This window comes from Nerophis lumbriciformis, linkage group LG08 (assembly GCF_033978685.3).
Source record: "Nerophis lumbriciformis linkage group LG08, RoL_Nlum_v2.1, whole genome shotgun sequence".
Taxonomy (NCBI): Eukaryota; Metazoa; Chordata; class Actinopteri; order Syngnathiformes; family Syngnathidae; genus Nerophis; species Nerophis lumbriciformis.
The window spans coordinates 45022237-45044605 of NC_084555.2; the positions used below are offsets into that span (position 1 = coordinate 45022237).

General features: G+C 29.8%; 1 protein-coding gene across 1 annotated transcript in view; it reads left to right on the forward strand.

The window, feature by feature from the left end:
- The window catches only part of map3k9 (mitogen-activated protein kinase kinase kinase 9), an 88314-nt gene that overhangs the window by 27325 nt on the left and 38620 nt on the right, over positions 1-22369 (forward strand). Inside the window, exons 5-6 of the mRNA XM_061969016.1 lie at positions 754-929; positions 1502-1742. Coding sequence (XP_061825000.1) covers positions 754-929; positions 1502-1742 — 417 coding nt within the window. The remainder of the gene's footprint in view (positions 1-753; positions 930-1501; positions 1743-22369) is intronic.

Genomic DNA, 22369 nt, shown 5'->3' on the forward strand with positions numbered 1-22369 from the left:
CCCTGGCACACCATTATCATCATTTCATCACCCAGGCAAAACACTTTTTACACTTTTATACTGAAATAAATACACCTACAACTTATTCAATAAAAACATAGAAAAACTACCAGCAGCGGTAAAGTTTAGATCCATGAAAGAAAGAAGAAAGTGAATAAATGTTTATAACTGAATACATGTACATATGTATACACATTTGTTTTCTTTTGTATTTTTTTTTTTTTAATGAATTAAGTAACGTTTATGACAACCTTTTTCCAAAACACAATATAGAATGTGAGATATAACAGGATAATGCATACATTTAGCATTTGTTTTCAAAACGCTTACAAAAAAGTGGTACCGGACCCCAAAAATATACTGTGGGACCCCATTTTTATGACTTGATGGGGTCCCTAGGACCCCATTTTGAAAATTCCTAGCGCCAACACTGCTGTCAACAGAGGAGACAAAATGCTTTATTTAAATAAAAATATTATTTATAAAGCAAGTTCGAGTATCATTGGCAAATTTTCACCTGGCACGCATATGTGTCCTCTTTTTGGGATTTCAGAATATGGTCAGCCTATGCTACATGCTAACATTACGTGACATTTTACAGTATTTGCTTACAAGTGGAGCAAACCAGTGAGGAAGATCATAGATTTGTTTCATGTTTGGTGTTCATAAACATGTATTACTGTTACAACATCATTAAAAAGTCACTTCAGTCGAAAAGGAGACCTTCAGGTAGATATTTCCAAATATCTGCAGGCTGCTGGAGCTCAGACCCTCACTCACGGCCGCATTTCACGACGATTTTGGACCATCTCACGGCAATCGAGGAGTCTGGATTCTTCGAGATGCCGGCCGAGTCCTTCCACTCTCTGCAGGACGACTGGAAGCTGGAGATCCAAGAGATGTTTGATCAGCTGAGGACCAAGGAGAAGGTAGGAGGTCTCACCGGACACTTTATTAGGTACAGTCCTGCATTGAAGAATAGAATGTTGAGTGTGTCAGGTTCAAACACTGATGACATCTATTAAACAGACAAAGAAGCAAGGAATTAAACAGAGACAGAATTAAATTTAGCTCAATTGAGGAGAAACATCTGGGCTGTACTCTTGGACAGTCTCCCACCACGCTCTTTTATTTGGACTTTCCCTGATTACATGGCAACAGCTGTTTCTAAAGGAAGGGGGTCGTAAACAGCCGCTGCCTTTGGTCACAAAACAGTTCAAAGAATAGGTGCCTGGAGGGGAGTCAGGTCCTGCTTCCTCTCTGCTTTGTAGATCTCGGGCCAAGACAAAATCTTCCTGTGGATTACAATACATCAAAGAAACCGACACATTCATGTCGCTTCCCATCCTACACAGTGGAGTTTTACAAGCCTTTTGCTTGGTAGGATCAAAGACAGCTTTTGTCCTCTCGCCGGGAACTCATGGCAACACAAAGTTTTGTGATAACTTAGATGCAATTATTCTGACAGAGTGCCGCTCGCATTTTTGTTTGTTTCCTCCAGGAGCTTCGTTCCTGGGAGGAGGAGCTGACCCGGGCGGCGCTGCAGCAAAAGTGCCAAGAGGAGGCGCTGCGGCAGCGTGAGCAGGAACTGGCCGAGCGGGAGATCCACATCCTCGAGCGGGAGCTGAACATCATCATCCATCAGCTGTACCGAGACAAGCCTCACGTGGAACGACGTCACGGAAAGTTCCGACGCAACCGCCTCAAACGCAAGGATGGCAACAGGATCAGCCTGCCGCTAGGTACTCACTCACCCTGCACACAACTTCATGTTTATTCTCACAAAAATAACACAATTGCATGGTTTTTTTAGCGCGACCGTAACACAATTAATTGTTAATTGGTAAAAAAAATAACACAACTACATGTTTGTACAAAAATAACACAACTCCCATGTTTTTTTAGCACTAAAATAACACAACGGCATGTTTATTAGTACTATAAAAAAAATAACACTAAAGGTTTATTCGTACAAAGATAATACAACTTCATGTATATTGGTACTAAAATAACACAACTACTTGATTTTTAGCACGACAATAACCCAAGTACATGTTTATTCTCACAAAAATAACACAATTTTTTTTTTTTAGCACGGCCGTAACACAATTGCTTGTTTATTGGTAGAAAAATAGCACAACTACATGTTTGTACATAAGTAACACAACTCCATGTTTTTTACCACTATAATAACACAACTGCATTTTGTTAGTACTGTAATAAAATAATACTAAAGGTTTATTCGTACAAAGATAATACAACTTCATGTTTATTGGTACTAAAATAACACAACTACTTGATTTTTAGCACGACAATAACACAAGTACATGTTTATTCTCACAAAAAAAACCCACAATTGCATGTTTTTTTTAGCGCGACTGTAACACAATTGCTTGTTAATTGGTAAAAAAAAATAACAACTACATGTTTGTACAAAAATAACACAACTCCATGTTATTTACCACTATAATAACACAACTGCATTTTATTAGTACTGTAAAAAAAATAACACTAAAGGTTTATTCGTACAAAGATAATACAACTTCATGTTCATTTTGTACTAAAATAACACAACTACTTGATTTTTAGCACGACAATAACACAAGTGCATGTTTATTCTCACAAAAATAACACAATTGCATGTTTTTTTTAGCACGACCGTAACACAATTGCTTGTTTATTGGTAGAAAAATAACACATGTACATGCTTGTACAAAAATAACACAACTCCATGTTTTTTACCACTATAATAACACAACTGCATTTTATTAGTACTGTAAAAAAATAACACTAAAGGTTTATTCGTACAAAGATAATACAACTTCATGTTTATTGGTACTAAAATAACACGACTATTTGATTTTTAACACGACAATAACACAAGTACATGTTTATTCACGCAAAAATAACACAATTGCATGGTTTTTTTTTAGCGCGACCGTAACACAATTGCTTGTTTATTGGTTGAAAAATAGCACAACTACATGTTTGTACATAAATAACACAACTCCATGTTTTTTACCACTATAATAACACAGCTGCATTTTATTAGTACTGTAAAAAAATAACACTAAAGGTTTATTCGTACAAAGATAATACAACTTCATGTTTATTGGTACTAAAATGTCATTGTGGCTTGTGCAGCCCTTTTGAGACACTTGTGATTTAGGGCTATATAAATAAACATTGATTGATTGATGTTTATTGGTACTAAAATAACACAACTACTTGATTTTTAGCACGACAATAACACAAGTACATGTTTATTCTCGCAAAAATAACACAATTGCATGGTTTTTTTAGCGCAACCGTAACACAATTGCTTGTTAATTGGTTAAAAAAAATAACACAACTACATGTTTGTACAAAAATAACACAACTCTGTTTTTTACCACTATAATAGCACAACTGCATTATATTAGTACTGTAATAAAATAATACTAAAGGTTTATTCGTACAAAAATAATACAACTTCATGTTTATTGGTACTAAAATAACACAACTACTTGATTTTTAGCACGACAATAACACCACTACATGTTTATTCTCACAAAAATAACACAATTGCATGTTTTTTTAGCACGACCGTAACACAATTGCTTGTTAATTGGTAACAAAAAATAACACTACATCTTTGTACAAAAATAACACAACTACCATGTTTTTTAGCACTATAATAACACAACTGCATTTTATTAGTACTGTAAAAAAAATAACACTAAAGGTTTATTCGTACAAAGATAATACAACTTCATGTTTATTGGTACTAAAATAACACAACTACCTGATTTTTAGCATGACAATAACACAACTACATGTTTATTCTCACAAAAATAATACAATTGCATGTTTTTTTAGCACGACCGTAACACAATTGCTTGTTTATTGATAGAAAAATAGCACAACTACATGTTTGTACATAAATAACACAACTCCATGTTTGTACATAAATAACACAACTCCATGTTTTTTACCACTATAATAACACAACTGCATTTTATTAGTACTGTAATAAAATAATACTAAAGGTTTATTCGTACAAAGATAATACAACTTCATGTTTATTGGTACTAAAATAACACAACTACTTGATTTTTAGCACGACAATAACACAAGTACATGTTTATTCTCACAAAAATAACACAATTGCATGTTTTTTTTAGCACGACCGTAACACAATTGCTTGTTTATTGGTAGAAAAATAACACATGTACATGCTTGTACAAAAATAACACAACTCCATGTTTTTTACCACTATAATAACACAACGGCATGTTTATTAGTACTATAAAAGAATAACACTAAAGGTTTATTCGTACAAAGATAATACAACTTCATGTTTATTTGTACTAAAATAACACAACTACTTGATTTTTAGCACGACAATAAATCAAGTGCATGTTTATTCTCGCAAAAATAACACAATTGCATGGTTTTTTTAGCACGGCCGTAACACAATTGCTTGTTTATTGGTAGAAAAATAGCACAACTACATGTTTGTACATAAGTAACACAACTCCATGTTTTTACCACTATAATAACACAACTGCATTTTATTAGTACTGTAATAAAATAATACTAAAGGTTTATTCGTACAAAGATAATACAACTTCATGTTTATTGGTACTAAAATAACACAACTACTTGATTTTTAGCACGACAATAACACAAGTACATGTTTATTCTCACAAAAATAACACAATTGCATGGTTTTTTTAGCGCGACCGTAGCACAATTGCTTGTTAATTGGTAAAACAAAATAACACAACTACATGTTTGAACAAAAATAACACAACTCTCATGTTTTTTAGCACTAAAATAACACAACGGCATGTTTATTACTACTATAAAAGAATAACACTAAAGGTTTATTCGTACAAAGATAATACAACTTCATGTTTATTGGTACTAAAATAACACAACTACTTGATTTTTAGCACGACAATAACACAAGTGCATGTTTATTCTCACAAAAATAACACAATTGCATGTTTTTTTTAGCGCGACCGTAACACAATTGCTTGTTAATTGGTAAAAAAAAAATAACACAACTACATGTTTGTACAAAAATAACACAACTCTCATGTTTTTTAGCACTAAAATAACACAACGGCATGTTTATTAGTACTATAAAAGAATAACACTAAAGGTTTATTCGTACAAAAATAATACAACTTCATGTTTATTGGTACTAAAATAACACAACTACTTGGTTTTTAGCACGACAATAACACAACTACATGTTTATTCTCACAAAAATAACACAATTGCATGTTTTTTAGCACAGCCGTAACACAATTGCTTGTTTATTGGTAGAAAAATAGCACAACTACATGTTTGTACATAAATAACACAACTCCATGTTTGTACAAAAATAACACAACTCCATGTTATTTACCACTATAATAACACAGCTGTATTTTATTAGTACTGTAAAAAAATAACACTAAAGGTTTATTCGTACAAAGATAATACAACTTCATGTTTATTTGTACTAAAATAACACAACTACTTGATTTTTAACACGACAATAACACAACTACATGTTTATTCTCGCAAAAATAACACAATTGCATGTTTTTTTTAGTGCGACCGTAACACAATTGCTTGTTTATTGGTTTTTTTTAAAAAAAAACACAACTACATGTTTGTACAAAAATAACACAACTCCATTTTATTTACCACTATAATAACACAACTGCATTTTATTAGTACTGTAAAAAAAATAACACTAAAGGTTTATTCGTACAAAGATAATACAACTTCATGTTTATTGGTACTAAAATAACACAACTACTTGATTTTTATCACGACAATAACACAACTACATGTTTATTCTCGCAAAATTAACACAATTGCATGGTTTTTTTAGCGCGACCGTAACACAATTGCTTGTTAATTGGTTAAAAAAAATAACACAACTACATGTTTGTACAAAAATAACAAAACTCCATGTTATTTACCACTATAATAACACAACTGCATTTTATTAGTACTGTAAAAAAATAACACTAAAGGTTTATTCGTACAAAGATAATACAACTTCATGTTTATTGGTACTAAAATAACACAACTACTTGATTTTTAGCACGACAATAACACAAGTACATGTTTATTCTCGCAAAAATAACACAATTGCATGGTTTTTTTAGCGCGACCGTAACACAATTGCTTGTTAATTGGTAAAAAAAAATAACACAACTACATGTTTGTACAAAAATAACACAACTCTCATGTTTTTTAGCACTAAAATAACACAACGGCATGTTTATTAGTACTATAAAAGAATAATACTAAAGGTTTATTCGTACAAAGATAATACAACTTCATGTTTATTGGTACTAAAATAACACAACTACTTGATTTTTAGCACGACAATAACACAACTACATGTTTATTCTCACAAAAATAACACAATTGCATGTTTTTTTAGCACGGCCGTAACACAATTGCTTGTTTATTGGTAGAAAAATAGCACAACTACATGTTTGTACATAAGTAACACAACTCCATGTTTTTTACCACTATAGTAACACAACTGCATTTTATTAGTACTGTAATGAAATAACACTAAAGGTTTATTCGTACAAAAATAACACAACTCCCATGTTTTTTAGCACTATAATAACACAACTGCATTTTATTAGTACTGTAAAAAAAATAACACTAAAGGTTTATTCGTACAAAGATAATACAACTTCATGTTCATTTTGTACTAAAATAACACAACTACTTGATTTTTAGCACGACAATAACACAAGTGCATGTTTATTCTCACAAAAAAAACACAATTGCATGTTTTTTTTTAGCGCGACCGTAACACAATTGCTTGTTAATTGGTAAAAAAAATAACAACTACATGTTTGTACAAAAATGACACAACTCCATGTTATTTACCACTATAATAACACAACGGCATTTTATTAGTACTGTAAAAAAAAATAACACTAAAGCTTTATTCGTACAAAGATAATACAACTTCATGTTTATTGGTACTAAAATAACACAACTACTTGATTTTTAGCACGACAATAACACAAGTACATGTTTATTCTCGCAAAAATAACACAATTGCATGGTTTTTTTAGCGCGACCGTAACACAGTTGCTTGTTAATTGGTAAAACAAAATAACACAACTACATGTTTGTACAAAAATAACACAACTCCCATGTTTTTTAGCACTAAAATAACACAACGGCATGTTTATTAGTACTATAAAAAAATAACACTAAAGGTTTATTCGTACAAAGATAATACAACTTCATGTTTATTGGTACTAAAATAACACAACTACTTGATTTTTAGCACGACAATAACACAAGTACATGTTTATTATCGCAAAAATAACACAATTGCATGGTTTTTTTAGCGCGACCGTAACACAGTTGCTTGTTAATTGGTTAAAAAAAATAACACAACTACATGTTTGTACAAAAATAACACAACTCTATGTTTTTTACCACTATAATAACACAACTGCATTTTATTAGTACTGTAAAAAAAATAACACTAAAGGTTTATTCGTACAAAGATAATACAACTTCATGTTTATTGGTACTAAAATAACACAACTACCTGATTTTTAGCACGACAATAACACAACTACATTTTTATTCTCACAAAAATAACACAATTGCATGTTTTTTTTAGCACGGCCGTAACACAATTGCTTGTTTATTGGTAGAAAAATAGCACAACTACATGTTTGTACATAAATAACACAACTCCATGTTATTTACCACTATAATAACACAACTGCATTTTATTAGTACTGTAAAAAAAAATAACACTAAAGGTTTATTCGCACAAAGATAATACAATTTCATGTTTATTGGTACTAAAATAACACAACTACGGTACTTGATTTTTAGCACGACAATAACACAACTACATGTTTATTCTCACAAAAATAACACAATTGCATGATTTTTTAGCACGACCGTAACACAATTGCTTGTTAATTGGTAACAAAAAATAACACAACTACATCTTTGTACAAAAATAACACAACTCCCATGTATTTTAGCACTAAAATAACACAACTGCATTTTATTAGTACTGTAAAAAAAATAACACTAAAGGTTTATTCGTACAAAGATAATACAACTTCATGTTTATTGGTACTAAAATAACACAACTACCTGATTTTTAGCATGACAATAACACAACTACATGTTTATTCTCACAAAAATAATACAATTGCATGTTTTTTTAGCACGACCGTAACACAATTGCTTGTTTATTGGTAGAAAAATAGCACAACTACATGTTTGTACATAAATAACACAACTACATGTTTGTACATAAATAACACAACTCCATGTTTGTACATAAATAACACAACTCTATGTTTTTTACCACTATAATAACACAACTGCATTTTATTAGTACTGTAAAAAAATAACACTAAATGTTTATTCGTACAAAGATAATACAACTTCATGTTTATTTGTACTAAAATAACACAACTACTTGATTTTTAGCACAACAATAACACAAGTACATGTTTATTCTCACAAAAATAACACAATTGCATGTTTTCTTAGCACGACCGTAACACAATTGCTTGTTAATTGATAAAAAAATAACACAACTACATGTTTGTACAAAAATAACACAACTCTCATGTTTTTTAGCACTAAAATAACACAACGGCATGTTTATTAGTACTATAAAAAAATAACACTAAAGGTTTATTCGTACAAAAATAATACAACTTCATGTATATTGGTACTAAAATAACACAACTACTTGATTTTTAGCACGACAATAACACAACTACATGTTTATTCTCACAAAAATAACACAATTGCATGTTTTTTTTTAGCACAGCCGTAACACAACTACTTGATTTTTAGCACGACAATAACACAACTACATGTTTATTCTCACAAAAATAACACAATTGCATGGTTTTTTTTAGCACAGCCGTAACACAATTGCTTGTTTATTGGTATAAAAATAGCACAACTACATGTTTGTACATAAATAACACAACTCTGTTTGTACATAAATAACACAACTCCATGTTTTTTACCACTATAATAACACAACTGCATTTTATTAGTACTGTAAAAAAATAACACTAAAGGTTTATTCGTACAAAGATAATACAACTTCATGTTTATTTGTACTAAAATAACACAACTACTTGATTTTTAGCACGACAATAACACAAGTACATGTTTATTCTCACAAAAATAACACAATTGCATAGTTTTTTTAGCGCGACCGTAACACAATTGCTTGTTAATTGATTAAAAAAAAACCACAACTACATGTTTGTACAAAAATAACACAACTCCCATGTTTTTTTATCACTAAAATAACACAACGGCATGATTATTAGTACTATAAAAAAATGACACTAAAGGTTTATTCGTACAAAGATAATACAACTTCATGTTTATTGGTACTAAAATAACACAACTACTTGATTTTTAGCACGACAATAACACAACTACATGTTTATTCTCAAAAAAATAACACAATTGCATGTTTTTTTTAGCACAGCCGTAACACAACTACTTGATTTTTAACACGACAATAACACAACTACATGTTTATTCTCGCAAAAATAACACAATTGCATGTTTTTTTAGCACGACCGTAACACAATTGCTTGTTTATTGGTAAAAAAAAATAACACAACTACATGTTTGTACAAAAATAACACAACTCTCATGTTTTTTAGCACTAAAATAACACAACGGCATGTTTATTAGTTCTATAAAAAAATAACACTAAAGGTTTATTCGTACAAAAATAATACAACTTCATGTATATTGGTACTAAAATAACACAACTACTTGATTTTTAGCACGACAATAACACAACTACATGTTTATTCTCACAAAAATAACACAATTGCATGTTTTTTTTAGCACGGCCGTAACACAATTGCTTGTTTATTGGTAGAAAAATAGCACAACTACATGTTTGTACATAAATAACACAACTCTGTTTGTACATAAATAACACAACTCCATGTTTTTTACCACTATAATAACACAACTGCATTTTATTAGTACTGTAAAAAAATAACACTAAAGGTTTATTCGTACAAAGATAATACAACTTCATGTTTATTGGTACTAAAATAACACAACTACTTGATTTTTAGCACGACAATAACACAACTACATGTTTATTCTCGCAAAAATAACACAATTGCATTGTTTTTTTTAGCGCGACCGTAACACAATTGCTTCTTAATTGGTAAAAAAAATAACACAACTACATGTTTGTACATAAATAACACAACTCCATGTTATTTACCACTATAATAACACAACTGCATTTTATTAGTACTGTAAAAAAAATAACACTAAAGGTTTATTCGTACAAAGATAATATAACTTCATGTTTATTGGTACTAAAATAACACAACTACTTGATTTTTAGCACGACAATAACACAACTACATGTTTATTCTCTCAAAAATAACACAATTGCATGTTTTTTTAGCACGGCCGTAACACAATTGCTTGTTTAATGGTAGAAAAATAGCACAACTACATGTTTGTACGTAAGTAACACAACTCCATGTTTTTTACCACTATAATAACACAACTGCATTTTATTAGTACTGTAATAAAATAATACTAAAGGTTTATTCGTACAAAGATAATATAACTTCATGTTTATTGGTACTAAAATAACACGACTACCTGATTTTTAGCACGACAATAACACAACTACATGTTTATTCTCACAAAAATAACACAATTGCATGGTTTTTTTAGCGCGACCGTAACACAATTGCTTGTTAATTGGTAAAACAAAATAACACAACTACATGTTTGTACAAAAATAACACAACTCTCATGTTTTTTAGCACTAAAATAACACAACGGCATGTTTATTAGTACTATAAAAGAATAACACTAAAGGTTTATTCGTACAAAAATAATACAACTTCATGTTTATTGGTACTAAAATAACACAACTACTTGATTTTTAACACGACAATAACACAACTACATGTTTATTCTCACAAAAATAACACAATTGCATGGTTTTTTTTAGCACAGCCGTAACACAACTACTTGATTTTTAGCACGACAATAACACAACTACATGTTTATTCTCACAAAAATAACACAATTGCATGTTTTTTTTTAGCACAGCCGTAACACAATTGCTTGTTTATTGGTAGAAAAATAGCACAACTACATGTTTGTACATAAATAACACAACTCTGTTTGTACATAAATAACACAACTCCATGTTTTTTACCACTATAATAACACAACTGCATTTTATTAGTACTGTAAAAAAAATAACACTAAAGGTTTATTCGTACAAAGATAATACAACTTCATGTTTATTTGTACTAAAATAACACAACTACTTGATTTTTAGCACGACAATAACACAAGTACATGTTTATTCTCACAAAAATAACACAATTGCATAGTTTTTTTAGCGCGACCGTAACACAATTGCTTGTTAATTGATTAAAAAAAAACACAACTACATGTTTGTACAAAAATAACACAACTCCCATGTTTTTTTAGCACTAAAATAACACAACGGCATGATTATTAGTACTATAAAAAAACAACACTAAAGGTTTATTCGTACAAAGATAATACAACTTCATGTTTATTGGTACTAAAATAACACAACTACTTGATTTTTAACACGACAATAACACAACTACATGTTTATTCTCGCAAAAATAACACAATTGCATGTTTTTTTAGCACGACCGTAACACAATTGCTTGTTTATTGGTAAAAAAAAATAACACAACTACATGTTTGTACAAAAATAACACAACTCTCATGTTTTTTAGCACTAAAATAACACAACGGCATGTTTATTAGTACTATAAAAGAATAACACTAAAGGTTTATTCGTACAAAAATAATACAACTTCATGTTTATTGGTACTAAAATAACACAACTACTTGATTTTTAGCACGACAATAACACAACTACATGTTTATTCTCACAAAAATAACACAATTGCATGTTTTTTTTTTAGCACGGCCGTAACACAATTGCTTGTTTATTGGTAGAAAAATAGCACAACTACATGTTTGTACATAAATAACACAACTCCATGTTTGTACAAAAATAACACAACTCCATGTTATTTACCACTATAATAACACAGCTGCATTTTATTAGTACTGTAAAAAAAAACACAAAAGGTTTATTCGTACAAAGATAATACAACTTCATGTTTATTTGTACTAAAATAACACAACTACTTGATTTTTAGCACGACAATAACACAAGTGCATGTTTATTCTCACAAAAATAACACAATTGCATGTTTTTTTTAGGACGACCGTAACACAATTGCTTGTTAATTGGTAAAAAAATAATAACACAACTACATGTTTGTACAAAAATAACACTACTCCCATGTTTTTTTAGCACTAAAATAACACAACGGCATGTTTATTAGTACTATAAAAAAATAACACTAAAGGTTTATTCGTACAAAGATAATACAACTTCATGTTTATTGGTACTAAAATAACACAACTACTTGATTTTTAGCACGACAATAACACAACTACATGTTTATTCTCACAAAAATAACACAATTGCATGTTTTTTTAGCACGGCCGTAACACAATTGCTTGTTTATTGGTAGAAAAATAGCACAACTACATGTTTGTACATAAGTAACACAACTCCATGTTTTTTACCACTATAATAACACAACTGCATTTTATTAGTACTGTAATAAAATAATACTAAAGGTTTATTCGTACAAAGATAATATAACTTCATGTTTATTGGTACTAAAATAACACAACTACTTGATTTTTAGCACGACAATAACACAACTACATGTTTATTCTCACAAAAATAACACAATTGCATGGTTTTTTTAGCGCGACCGTAACACAATTGCTTGTTAATTGGTAAAACAAAATAACACAACTACATGTTTGTACAAAAATAACACAACTCTCATGTTTTTTAGCACTAAAATAACACAACGGCATGTTTATTAGTACTATAAAAGAATAACACTAAAGGTTTATTCGTACAAAAATAATACAACTTCATGTTTATTGGTACTAAAATAACACAACTACTTGATTTTTAACACGACAATAACACAACTACATGTTTATTCTCACAAAAATAACACAATTGCATGTTTTTTTTTAGCACAGCCGTAACACAACTACTTGATTTTTAGCACGACAATAACACAACTACATGTTTATTCTCACAAAAATAACACAATTGCATGTTTTTTTTTAGCACAGCCGTAACACAATTGCTTGTTTATTGGTAGAAAAATAGCACAACTACATGTTTGTACATAAATAACACAACTCTGTTTGTACATAAATAACACAACTCCATGTTTTTTACCACTATAATAACACAACTGCATTTTATTAGTACTGTAAAAAAATAACACTAAAGGTTTATTCGTACAAAGATAATACAACTTCATGTTTATTTGTACTAAAATAACACAACTACTTGATTTTTAGCACGACAATAACACAAGTACATGTTTATTCTCACAAAAATAACACAATTGCATAGTTTTTTTAGCGCGACCGTAACACAATTGCTTGTTAATTGATTAAAAAAAAAACACAACTACATGTTTGTACAAAAATAACACAACTCCCATGTTTTTTTAGCACTAAAATAACACAACGGCATGATTATTAGTACTATAAAAAAATAACACTAAAGGTTTATTCGTACAAAGATAATACAACTTCATGTTTATTGGTACTAAAATAACACAACTACTTGATTTTTAACACGACAATAACACAACTACATGTTTATTCTCGCAAAAATAACACAATTGCATGTTTTTTTAGCACGACCGTAACACTTGTTGCTTGTTTATTGGTAGAAAAATAGCACAACTACATGTTTGTACATAAATAACACAACTCCATGTTTGTACAAAAATAACACAACTCCATGTTATTTACCACTATAATAACACAGCTGCATTTTATTAGTACTGTAAAAAAAAAAACACAAAAGGTTTATTCGTACAAAGATAATACAACTTCATGTTTATTCGTACTAAAATAACACAACTACTTGATTTTTAGCACGACAATAACACAAGTGCATGTTTATTCTCACAAAAATAACACAATTGCATGGTTTTTTTTTAGGACGACCGTAACACAATTGCTTGTTAATTGGTAAAAAAATAATAACACAACTACATGTTTGTACAAAAATAACACAACTCCCATGTTTTTTTAGCACTAAAATAACACAACGGCATGTTTATTAGTACTATAAAAAAATAACACTAAAGGTTTATTCGTACAAAGATAATACAACTTCATGTTTATTGGTACTAAAATAACACAACTACTTGATTTTTAGCACGACAATAACACAACTACATGTTTATTCTCACAAAAATAACACAATTGCATGTTTTTTTAGCACGGCCGTAACACAATTGCTTGTTTATTGGTAGAAAAATAGCACAACTACATGTTTGTACATAAGTAACACAACTCCATGTTTTTTACCACTATAATAACACAACTGCATTTTATTAGTACTGTAATAAAATAATACTAAAGGTTTATTCGTACAAAGATAATATAACTTCATGTTTATTGGTACTAAAATAACACAACTACTTGATTTTTAGCACGACAATAACACAACTACATGTTTATTCTCACAAAAATAACACAATTGCATGGTTTTTTTAGCGCGACCGTAACACAATTGCTTGTTAATTGGTAAAACAAAATAACACAACTACATGTTTGTACAAAAATAACACAACTCTCATGTTTTTTAGCACTAAAATAACACAACGGCATGTTTATTAGTACTATAAAAGAATAACACTAAAGGTTTATTCGTACAAAAATAATACAACTTCATGTTTATTGGTACTAAAATAACACAACTACTTGATTTTTAGCACGACAATAACACAACTACATGTTTATTCTCACAAAAATAACACAATTGCATGTTTTTTTTAGCACAGCCGTAACACAACTACTTGATTTTTAGCACGACAATAACACAACTACATGTTTATTCTCACAAAAATAACACAATTGCATGTTTTTTTTTAGCACAGCCGTAACACAATTGCTTGTTTATTGGTAGAAAAATAGCACAACTACATGTTTGTACATAAATAACACAACTCTGTTTGTACATAAATAACACAACTCCATGTTTTTTACCACTATAATAACACAACTGCATTTTATTAGTACTGTAAAAAAAATAACACTAAAGGTTTATTCGTACAAAGATAATATAACTTCATGTTTATTGGTACTAAAATAACACAACTACTTGATTTTTAACACGACAATAACACAACTACATGTTTATTCTCGCAAAAATAACACAATTGCATGTTTTTTTAGCACGACCGTAACACAATTGCTTGTTTATTGGTAAAAAAAAATAACACAACTACATGTTTGTACAAAAATAACACAACTCTCATGTTTTTTAGCACTAAAATAACACAACGGCATGTTTATTAGTACTATAAAAAAATAACACTAAAGGTTTATTCGTACAAAAATAATACAACTTCATGTATATTGGTACTAAAATAACACAACTACTTGATTTTTAGCACGACAATAACACAACTACATGTTTATTCTCACAAAAATAACACAATTGCATGTTTTTTTTTTAGCACGGCCGTAACACAATTGCTTGTTTATTGGTAGAAAAATAGCACAACTACATGTTTGTACATAAATAACACAACTCTGTTTGTACATAAATAACACAACTCCATGTTTTTTACCACTATAATAACACAACTGCATTTTATTAGTACTGTAAAAAAATAACACTAAAGGTTTATTCGTACAAAGATAATACAACTTCATGTTTATTGGTACTAAAATAACACAACTACTTGATTTTTAGCACGACAATAACACAACTACATGTTTATTCTCGCAAAAATAACACAATTGCATTGTTTTTTTTAGCGCGACCGTAACACAATTGCTTGTTAATTGGTAAAAAAAATAACACAACTACATGTTTGTACATAAATAACACAACTCCATGTTATTTACCACTATAATAACACAACTGCATTTTATTAGTACTGTAAAAAAAATAACACTAAAGGTTTATTCGTACAAAGATAATATAACTTCATGTTTATTGGTACTAAAATAACACAACTACTTGATTTTTAGCACGACAATAACACAACTACATGTTTATTCTCGCAAAAATAACACAATTGCATGGTTTTTTTAGCGCGACCGTAACACAATTGCTTGTTAATTGGTAAAACAAAATAACACACTACATGTTTGTACAAAAATAACACAACTCTCATGTTTTTTAGCACTAAAATAACACAACGGCATGTTTATTAGTACTATAAAAGAATAACACTAAAGGTTTATTCGTACAAAAATAATACAACTTCATGTTTATTGGTACTAAAATAACACAACTACTTGATTTTTAGCACGACAATAACACAACTACATGTTTATTCTCACAAAAATAACACAATTGCATGTTTTTTTAGCACGGCCGTAACACAATTGCTTGTTTATTGGTAGAAAAATAGCACAACTACATGTTTGTACATAAGTAACACAACTCCATGTTTTTTACCACTATAATAACACAACTGCATTTTATTAGTACTGTAATAAAATAATACTAAAGGTTTATTCGTACAAAGATAATATAACTTCATGTTTATTGGTACTAAAATAACACGACTACTTGATTTTTAGCACGACAATAACACAACTACATGTTTATTCTCACAAAAATAACACAATTGCATGGTTTTTTTAGCGCGACCGTAACACAATTGCTTGTTAATTGGTAAAACAAAATAACACAACTACATGTTTGTACAAAAATAACACAACTCTCATGTTTTTTAGCACTAAAATAACACAACAGCATGTTTATTAGTACTATAAAAGAATAACACTAAAGGTTTATTCGTACAAAAATAATACAACTTCATGTTTATTGGTACTAAAATAACACAACTACTTGATTTTTAACACGACAATAACACAACTACATGTTTATTCTCACAAAAATAACACAATTGCATGTTTTTTTTTAGCACAGCCGTAACACAACTACTTGATTTTTAGCACGACAATAACACAACTACATGTTTATTCTCACAAAAATAACACAATTGCATGTTTTTTTTTAGCACAGCCGTAACACAATTGCTTGTTTATTGGTAGAAAAATAGCACAACTACATGTTTGTACATAAATAACACAACTCTGTTTGTACATAAATAACACAACTCCATGTTTTTTACCACTATAATAACACAACTGCATTTTATTAGTACTGTAAAAAAAATAACACTAAAGGTTTATTCGTACAAAGATAATACAACTTCATGTTTATTTGTACTAAAATAACACAACTACTTGATTTTTAGCACGACAATAACACAAGTACATGTTTATTCTCACAAAAATAACACAATTGCATAGTTTTTTTAGCGCGACCGTAACACATCCATCCATCCATTTTCTACCGCTTATTCCCTTTGGGGTCGCGGGGGGCGCTGGAGCCTATCTCAGCTACAATCGGGCGGAAGGCGGGGTACACCCTGGACAAGTCGCCACCTCATCGCAGGGCCAACACAGATAGACAGACAACATTCACACTCACATCCACACACTAAGGCCAATTTAGTGTTGCCAATCAACTTATCCCCAGGTGCATGTCTTTGGAGGTGGGAGGAAGCCGGAGAACCCGGAGTGAACCCACGCAGTCACGGGGAGAACATGCAAACTCCACACAGAAAGATCCCGAGCCCGGGATTGAACCCAAGACTACTCAAGACCTTCGTATTGTGAGGCAGATGCACTAACCCCTCTGCCACCGTGAAGCCAATTCGTAACACAATTGCTTGTTAATTGATTAAAAAAAAAACACAACTACATGTTTGTACAAAAATAACACAACTCCCATGTTTTTTTAGCACTAAAATAACACAACGGCATGTTTATTAGTACTATAAAAAAATAACACTAAAGGTTTATTCGTACAAAGATAATACAACTTCATGTTTATTGGTACTAAAATAACACAACTACTTGATTTTTAACACGACAATAACACAACTACATGTTTATTCTCGCAAAAATAACACAATTGCATGTTTTTTTAGCACGACCGTAACACAATTGCTTGTTTATTGGTAAAAAAAAATAACACAACTACATGTTTGTACAAAAATAACACAACTCATGTTTTTTAGCACTAAAATAACACAACGGCATGTTTATTAGTACTATAAAAGAATAACACTAAAGGTTTATTCGTACAAAAATAATACAACTTCATGTTTATTGGTACTAAAATAACACAACTACTTGATTTTTAGCACGACAATAACACAACTACATGTTTATTCTCACAAAAATAACACAATTGCATGTTTTTTTTTTAGCACGGCCGTAACACAATTGCTTGTTTATTGGTAGAAAAATAGCACAACTACATGTTTGTACATAAATAACACAACTCCATGTTTGTACAAAAATAACACAACTCCATGTTATTTACCACTATAATAACACAGCTGCATTTTATTAGTACTGTAAAAAAAAAAACACAAAAGGTTTATTCGTACAAAGATAATACAACTTCATGTTTATTCGTACTAAAATAACACAACTACTTGATTTTTAGCACGACAATAACACAAGTGCATGTTTATTCTCACAAAAATAACACAATTGCATGTTTTTTTTTAGGACGACCGTAACACATTTGCTTGTTAATTGGTAAAAAAATAATAACACAACTACATGTTTGTACAAAAATAACACAACTCCCATGTTTTTTTAGCACTAAAATAACACAACGGCATGTTTATTAGTACTATAAAAAAATAACACTAAAGGTTTATTCGTACAAAGATAATACAACTTCATGTTTATTGGTACTAAAATAACACAACTACTTGATTTTTAGCACGACAATAACACAACTACATGTTTATTCTCAAAAAAATAACACAATTGCATGTTTTTTTTAGCACAGCCGTAACACAACTACTTGATTTTTAACACGACAATAACACAACTACATGTTTATTCTCGCAAAAATAACACAATTGCATGTTTTTTTAGCACGACCGTAACACAATTGCTTGTTTATTGGTAAAAAAAAATAACACAACTACATGTTTGTACAAAAATAACACAACTCTCATGTTTTTTAGCACTAAAATAACACAACGGCATGTTTATTAGTTCTATAAAAAAATAACACTAAAGGTTTATTCGTACAAAAATAATACAACTTCATGTATATTGGTACTAAAATAACACAACTACTTGATTTTTAGCACGACAATAACACAACTACATGTTTATTCTCACAAAAATAACACAATTGCATGTTTTTTTTTAGCACGGCCGTAACACAATTGCTTGTTTATTGGTAGAAAAATAGCACAACTACATGTTTGTACATAAATAACACAACTCTGTTTGTACATAAATAACACAACTCCATGTTTTTTACCACTATAATAACACAACTGCATTTTATTAGTACTGTAAAAAAATAACACTAAAGGTTTATTCGTACAAAGATAATACAACTTCATGTTTATTGGTACTAAAATAACACAACTACTTGATTTTTAGCACGACAATAACACAACTACATGTTTATTCTCGCAAAAATAACACAATTGCATTGTTTTTTTTAGCGCGACCGTAACACAATTGCTTGTTAATTGGTAAAAAAAATAACACAACTACATGTTTGTACATAAATAACACAACTCCATGTTATTTACCACTATAATAACACAACTGCATTTTATTAGTACTGTAAAAAAAATAACACTAAAGGTTTATTCGTACAAAGATAATATAACTTCATGTTTATTGGTACTAAAATAACACAACTACTTGATTTTTAGCACGACAATAACACAACTACATGTTTATTCTCTCAAAAATAACACAATTGCATGTTTTTTTAGCACGGCCGTAACACAATTGCTTGTTTAATGGTAGAAAAATAGCACAACTACATGTTTGTACGTAAGTAACACAACTCCATGTTTTTTACCACTATAATAACACAACTGCATTTTATTAGTACTGTAATAAAATAATACTAAAGGTTTATTCGTACAAAGATAATATAACTTCATGTTTATTGGTACTAAAATAACACGACTACCTGATTTTTAGCACGACAATAACACAACTACATGTTTATTCTCACAAAAATAACACAATTGCATGGTTTTTTTAGCGCGACCGTAACACAATTGCTTGTTAATTGGTAAAACAAAATAACACAACTACATGTTTGTACAAAAATAACACAACTCTCATGTTTTTTAGCACTAAAATAACACAACGGCATGTTTATTAGTACTATAAAAGAATAACACTAAAGGTTTATTCGTACAAAAATAATACAACTTCATGTTTATTGGTACTAAAATAACACAACTACTTGATTTTTAACACGACAATAACACAACTACATGTTTATTCTCACAAAAATAACACAATTGCATGGTTTTTTTTAGCACAGCCGTAACACAACTACTTGATTTTTAGCACGACAATAACACAACTACATGTTTATTCTCACAAAAATAACACAATTGCATGTTTTTTTTTAGCACAGCCGTAACACAATTGCTTGTTTATTGGTAGAAAAATAGCACAACTACATGTTTGTACATAAATAACACAACTCTGTTTGTACATAAATAACACAACTCCATGTTTTTTACCACTATAATAACACAACTGCATTTTATTAGTACTGTAAAAAAAATAACACTAAAGGTTTATTCGTACAAAGATAATACAACTTCATGTTTATTTGTACTAAAATAACACAACTACTTGATTTTTAGCACGACAATAACACAAGTACATGTTTATTCTCACAAAAATAACACAATTGCATAGTTTTTTTAGCGCGACCGTAACACAATTGCTTGTTAATTGATTAAAAAAAAACACAACTACATGTTTGTACAAAAATAACACAACTCCCATGTTTTTTTAGCACTAAAATAACACAACGGCATGATTATTAGTACTATAAAAAAACAACACTAAAGGTTTATTCGTACAAAGATAATACAACTTCATGTTTATTGGTACTAAAATAACACAACTACTTGATTTTTAACACGACAATAACACAACTACATGTTTATTCTCGCAAAAATAACACAATTGCATGTTTTTTTAGCACGACCGTAACACAATTGCTTGTTTATTGGTAAAAAAAAATAACACAACTACATGTTTGTACAAAAATAACACAACTCTCATGTTTTTTAGCACTAAAATAACACAACGGCATGTTTATTAGTACTATAAAAGAATAACACTAAAGGTTTATTCGTACAAAAATAATACAACTTCATGTTTATTGGTACTAAAATAACACAACTACTTGATTTTTAGCACGACAATAACACAACTACATGTTTATTCTCACAAAAATAACACAATTGCATGTTTTTTTTTTAGCACGGCCGTAACACAATTGCTTGTTTATTGGTAGAAAAATAGCACAACTACATGTTTGTACATAAATAACACAACTCCATGTTTGTACAAAAATAACACAACTCCATGTTATTTACCACTATAATAACACAGCTGCATTTTATTAGTACTGTAAAAAAAAACACAAAAGGTTTATTCGTACAAAGATAATACAACTTCATGTTTATTTGTACTAAAATAACACAACTACTTGATTTTTAGCACGACAATAACACAAGTGCATGTTTATTCTCACAAAAATAACACAATTGCATGTTTTTTTTAGGACGACCGTAACACAATTGCTTGTTAATTGGTAAAAAAATAATAACACAACTACATGTTTGTACAAAAATAACACAACTCCCATGTTTTTTTAGCACTAAAATAACACAACGGCATGTTTATTAGTACTATAAAAAAATAACACTAAAGGTTTATTCGTACAAAGATAATACAACTTCATGTTTATTGGTACTAAAATAACACAACTACTTGATTTTTAGCACGACAATAACACAACTACATGTTTATTCTCACAAAAATAACACAATTGCATGTTTTTTTAGCACGGCCGTAACACAATTGCTTGTTTATTGGTAGAAAAATAGCACAACTACATGTTTGTACATAAGTAACACAACTCCATGTTTTTCACCACTATAATAACACAACTGCATTTTATTAGTACTGTAATAAAATAATACTAAAGGTTTATTCGTACAAAGATAATATAACTTCATGTTTATTGGTACTAAAATAACACAACTACTTGATTTTTAGCACGACAATAACACAACTACATGTTTATTCTCACAAAAATAACACAATTGCATGG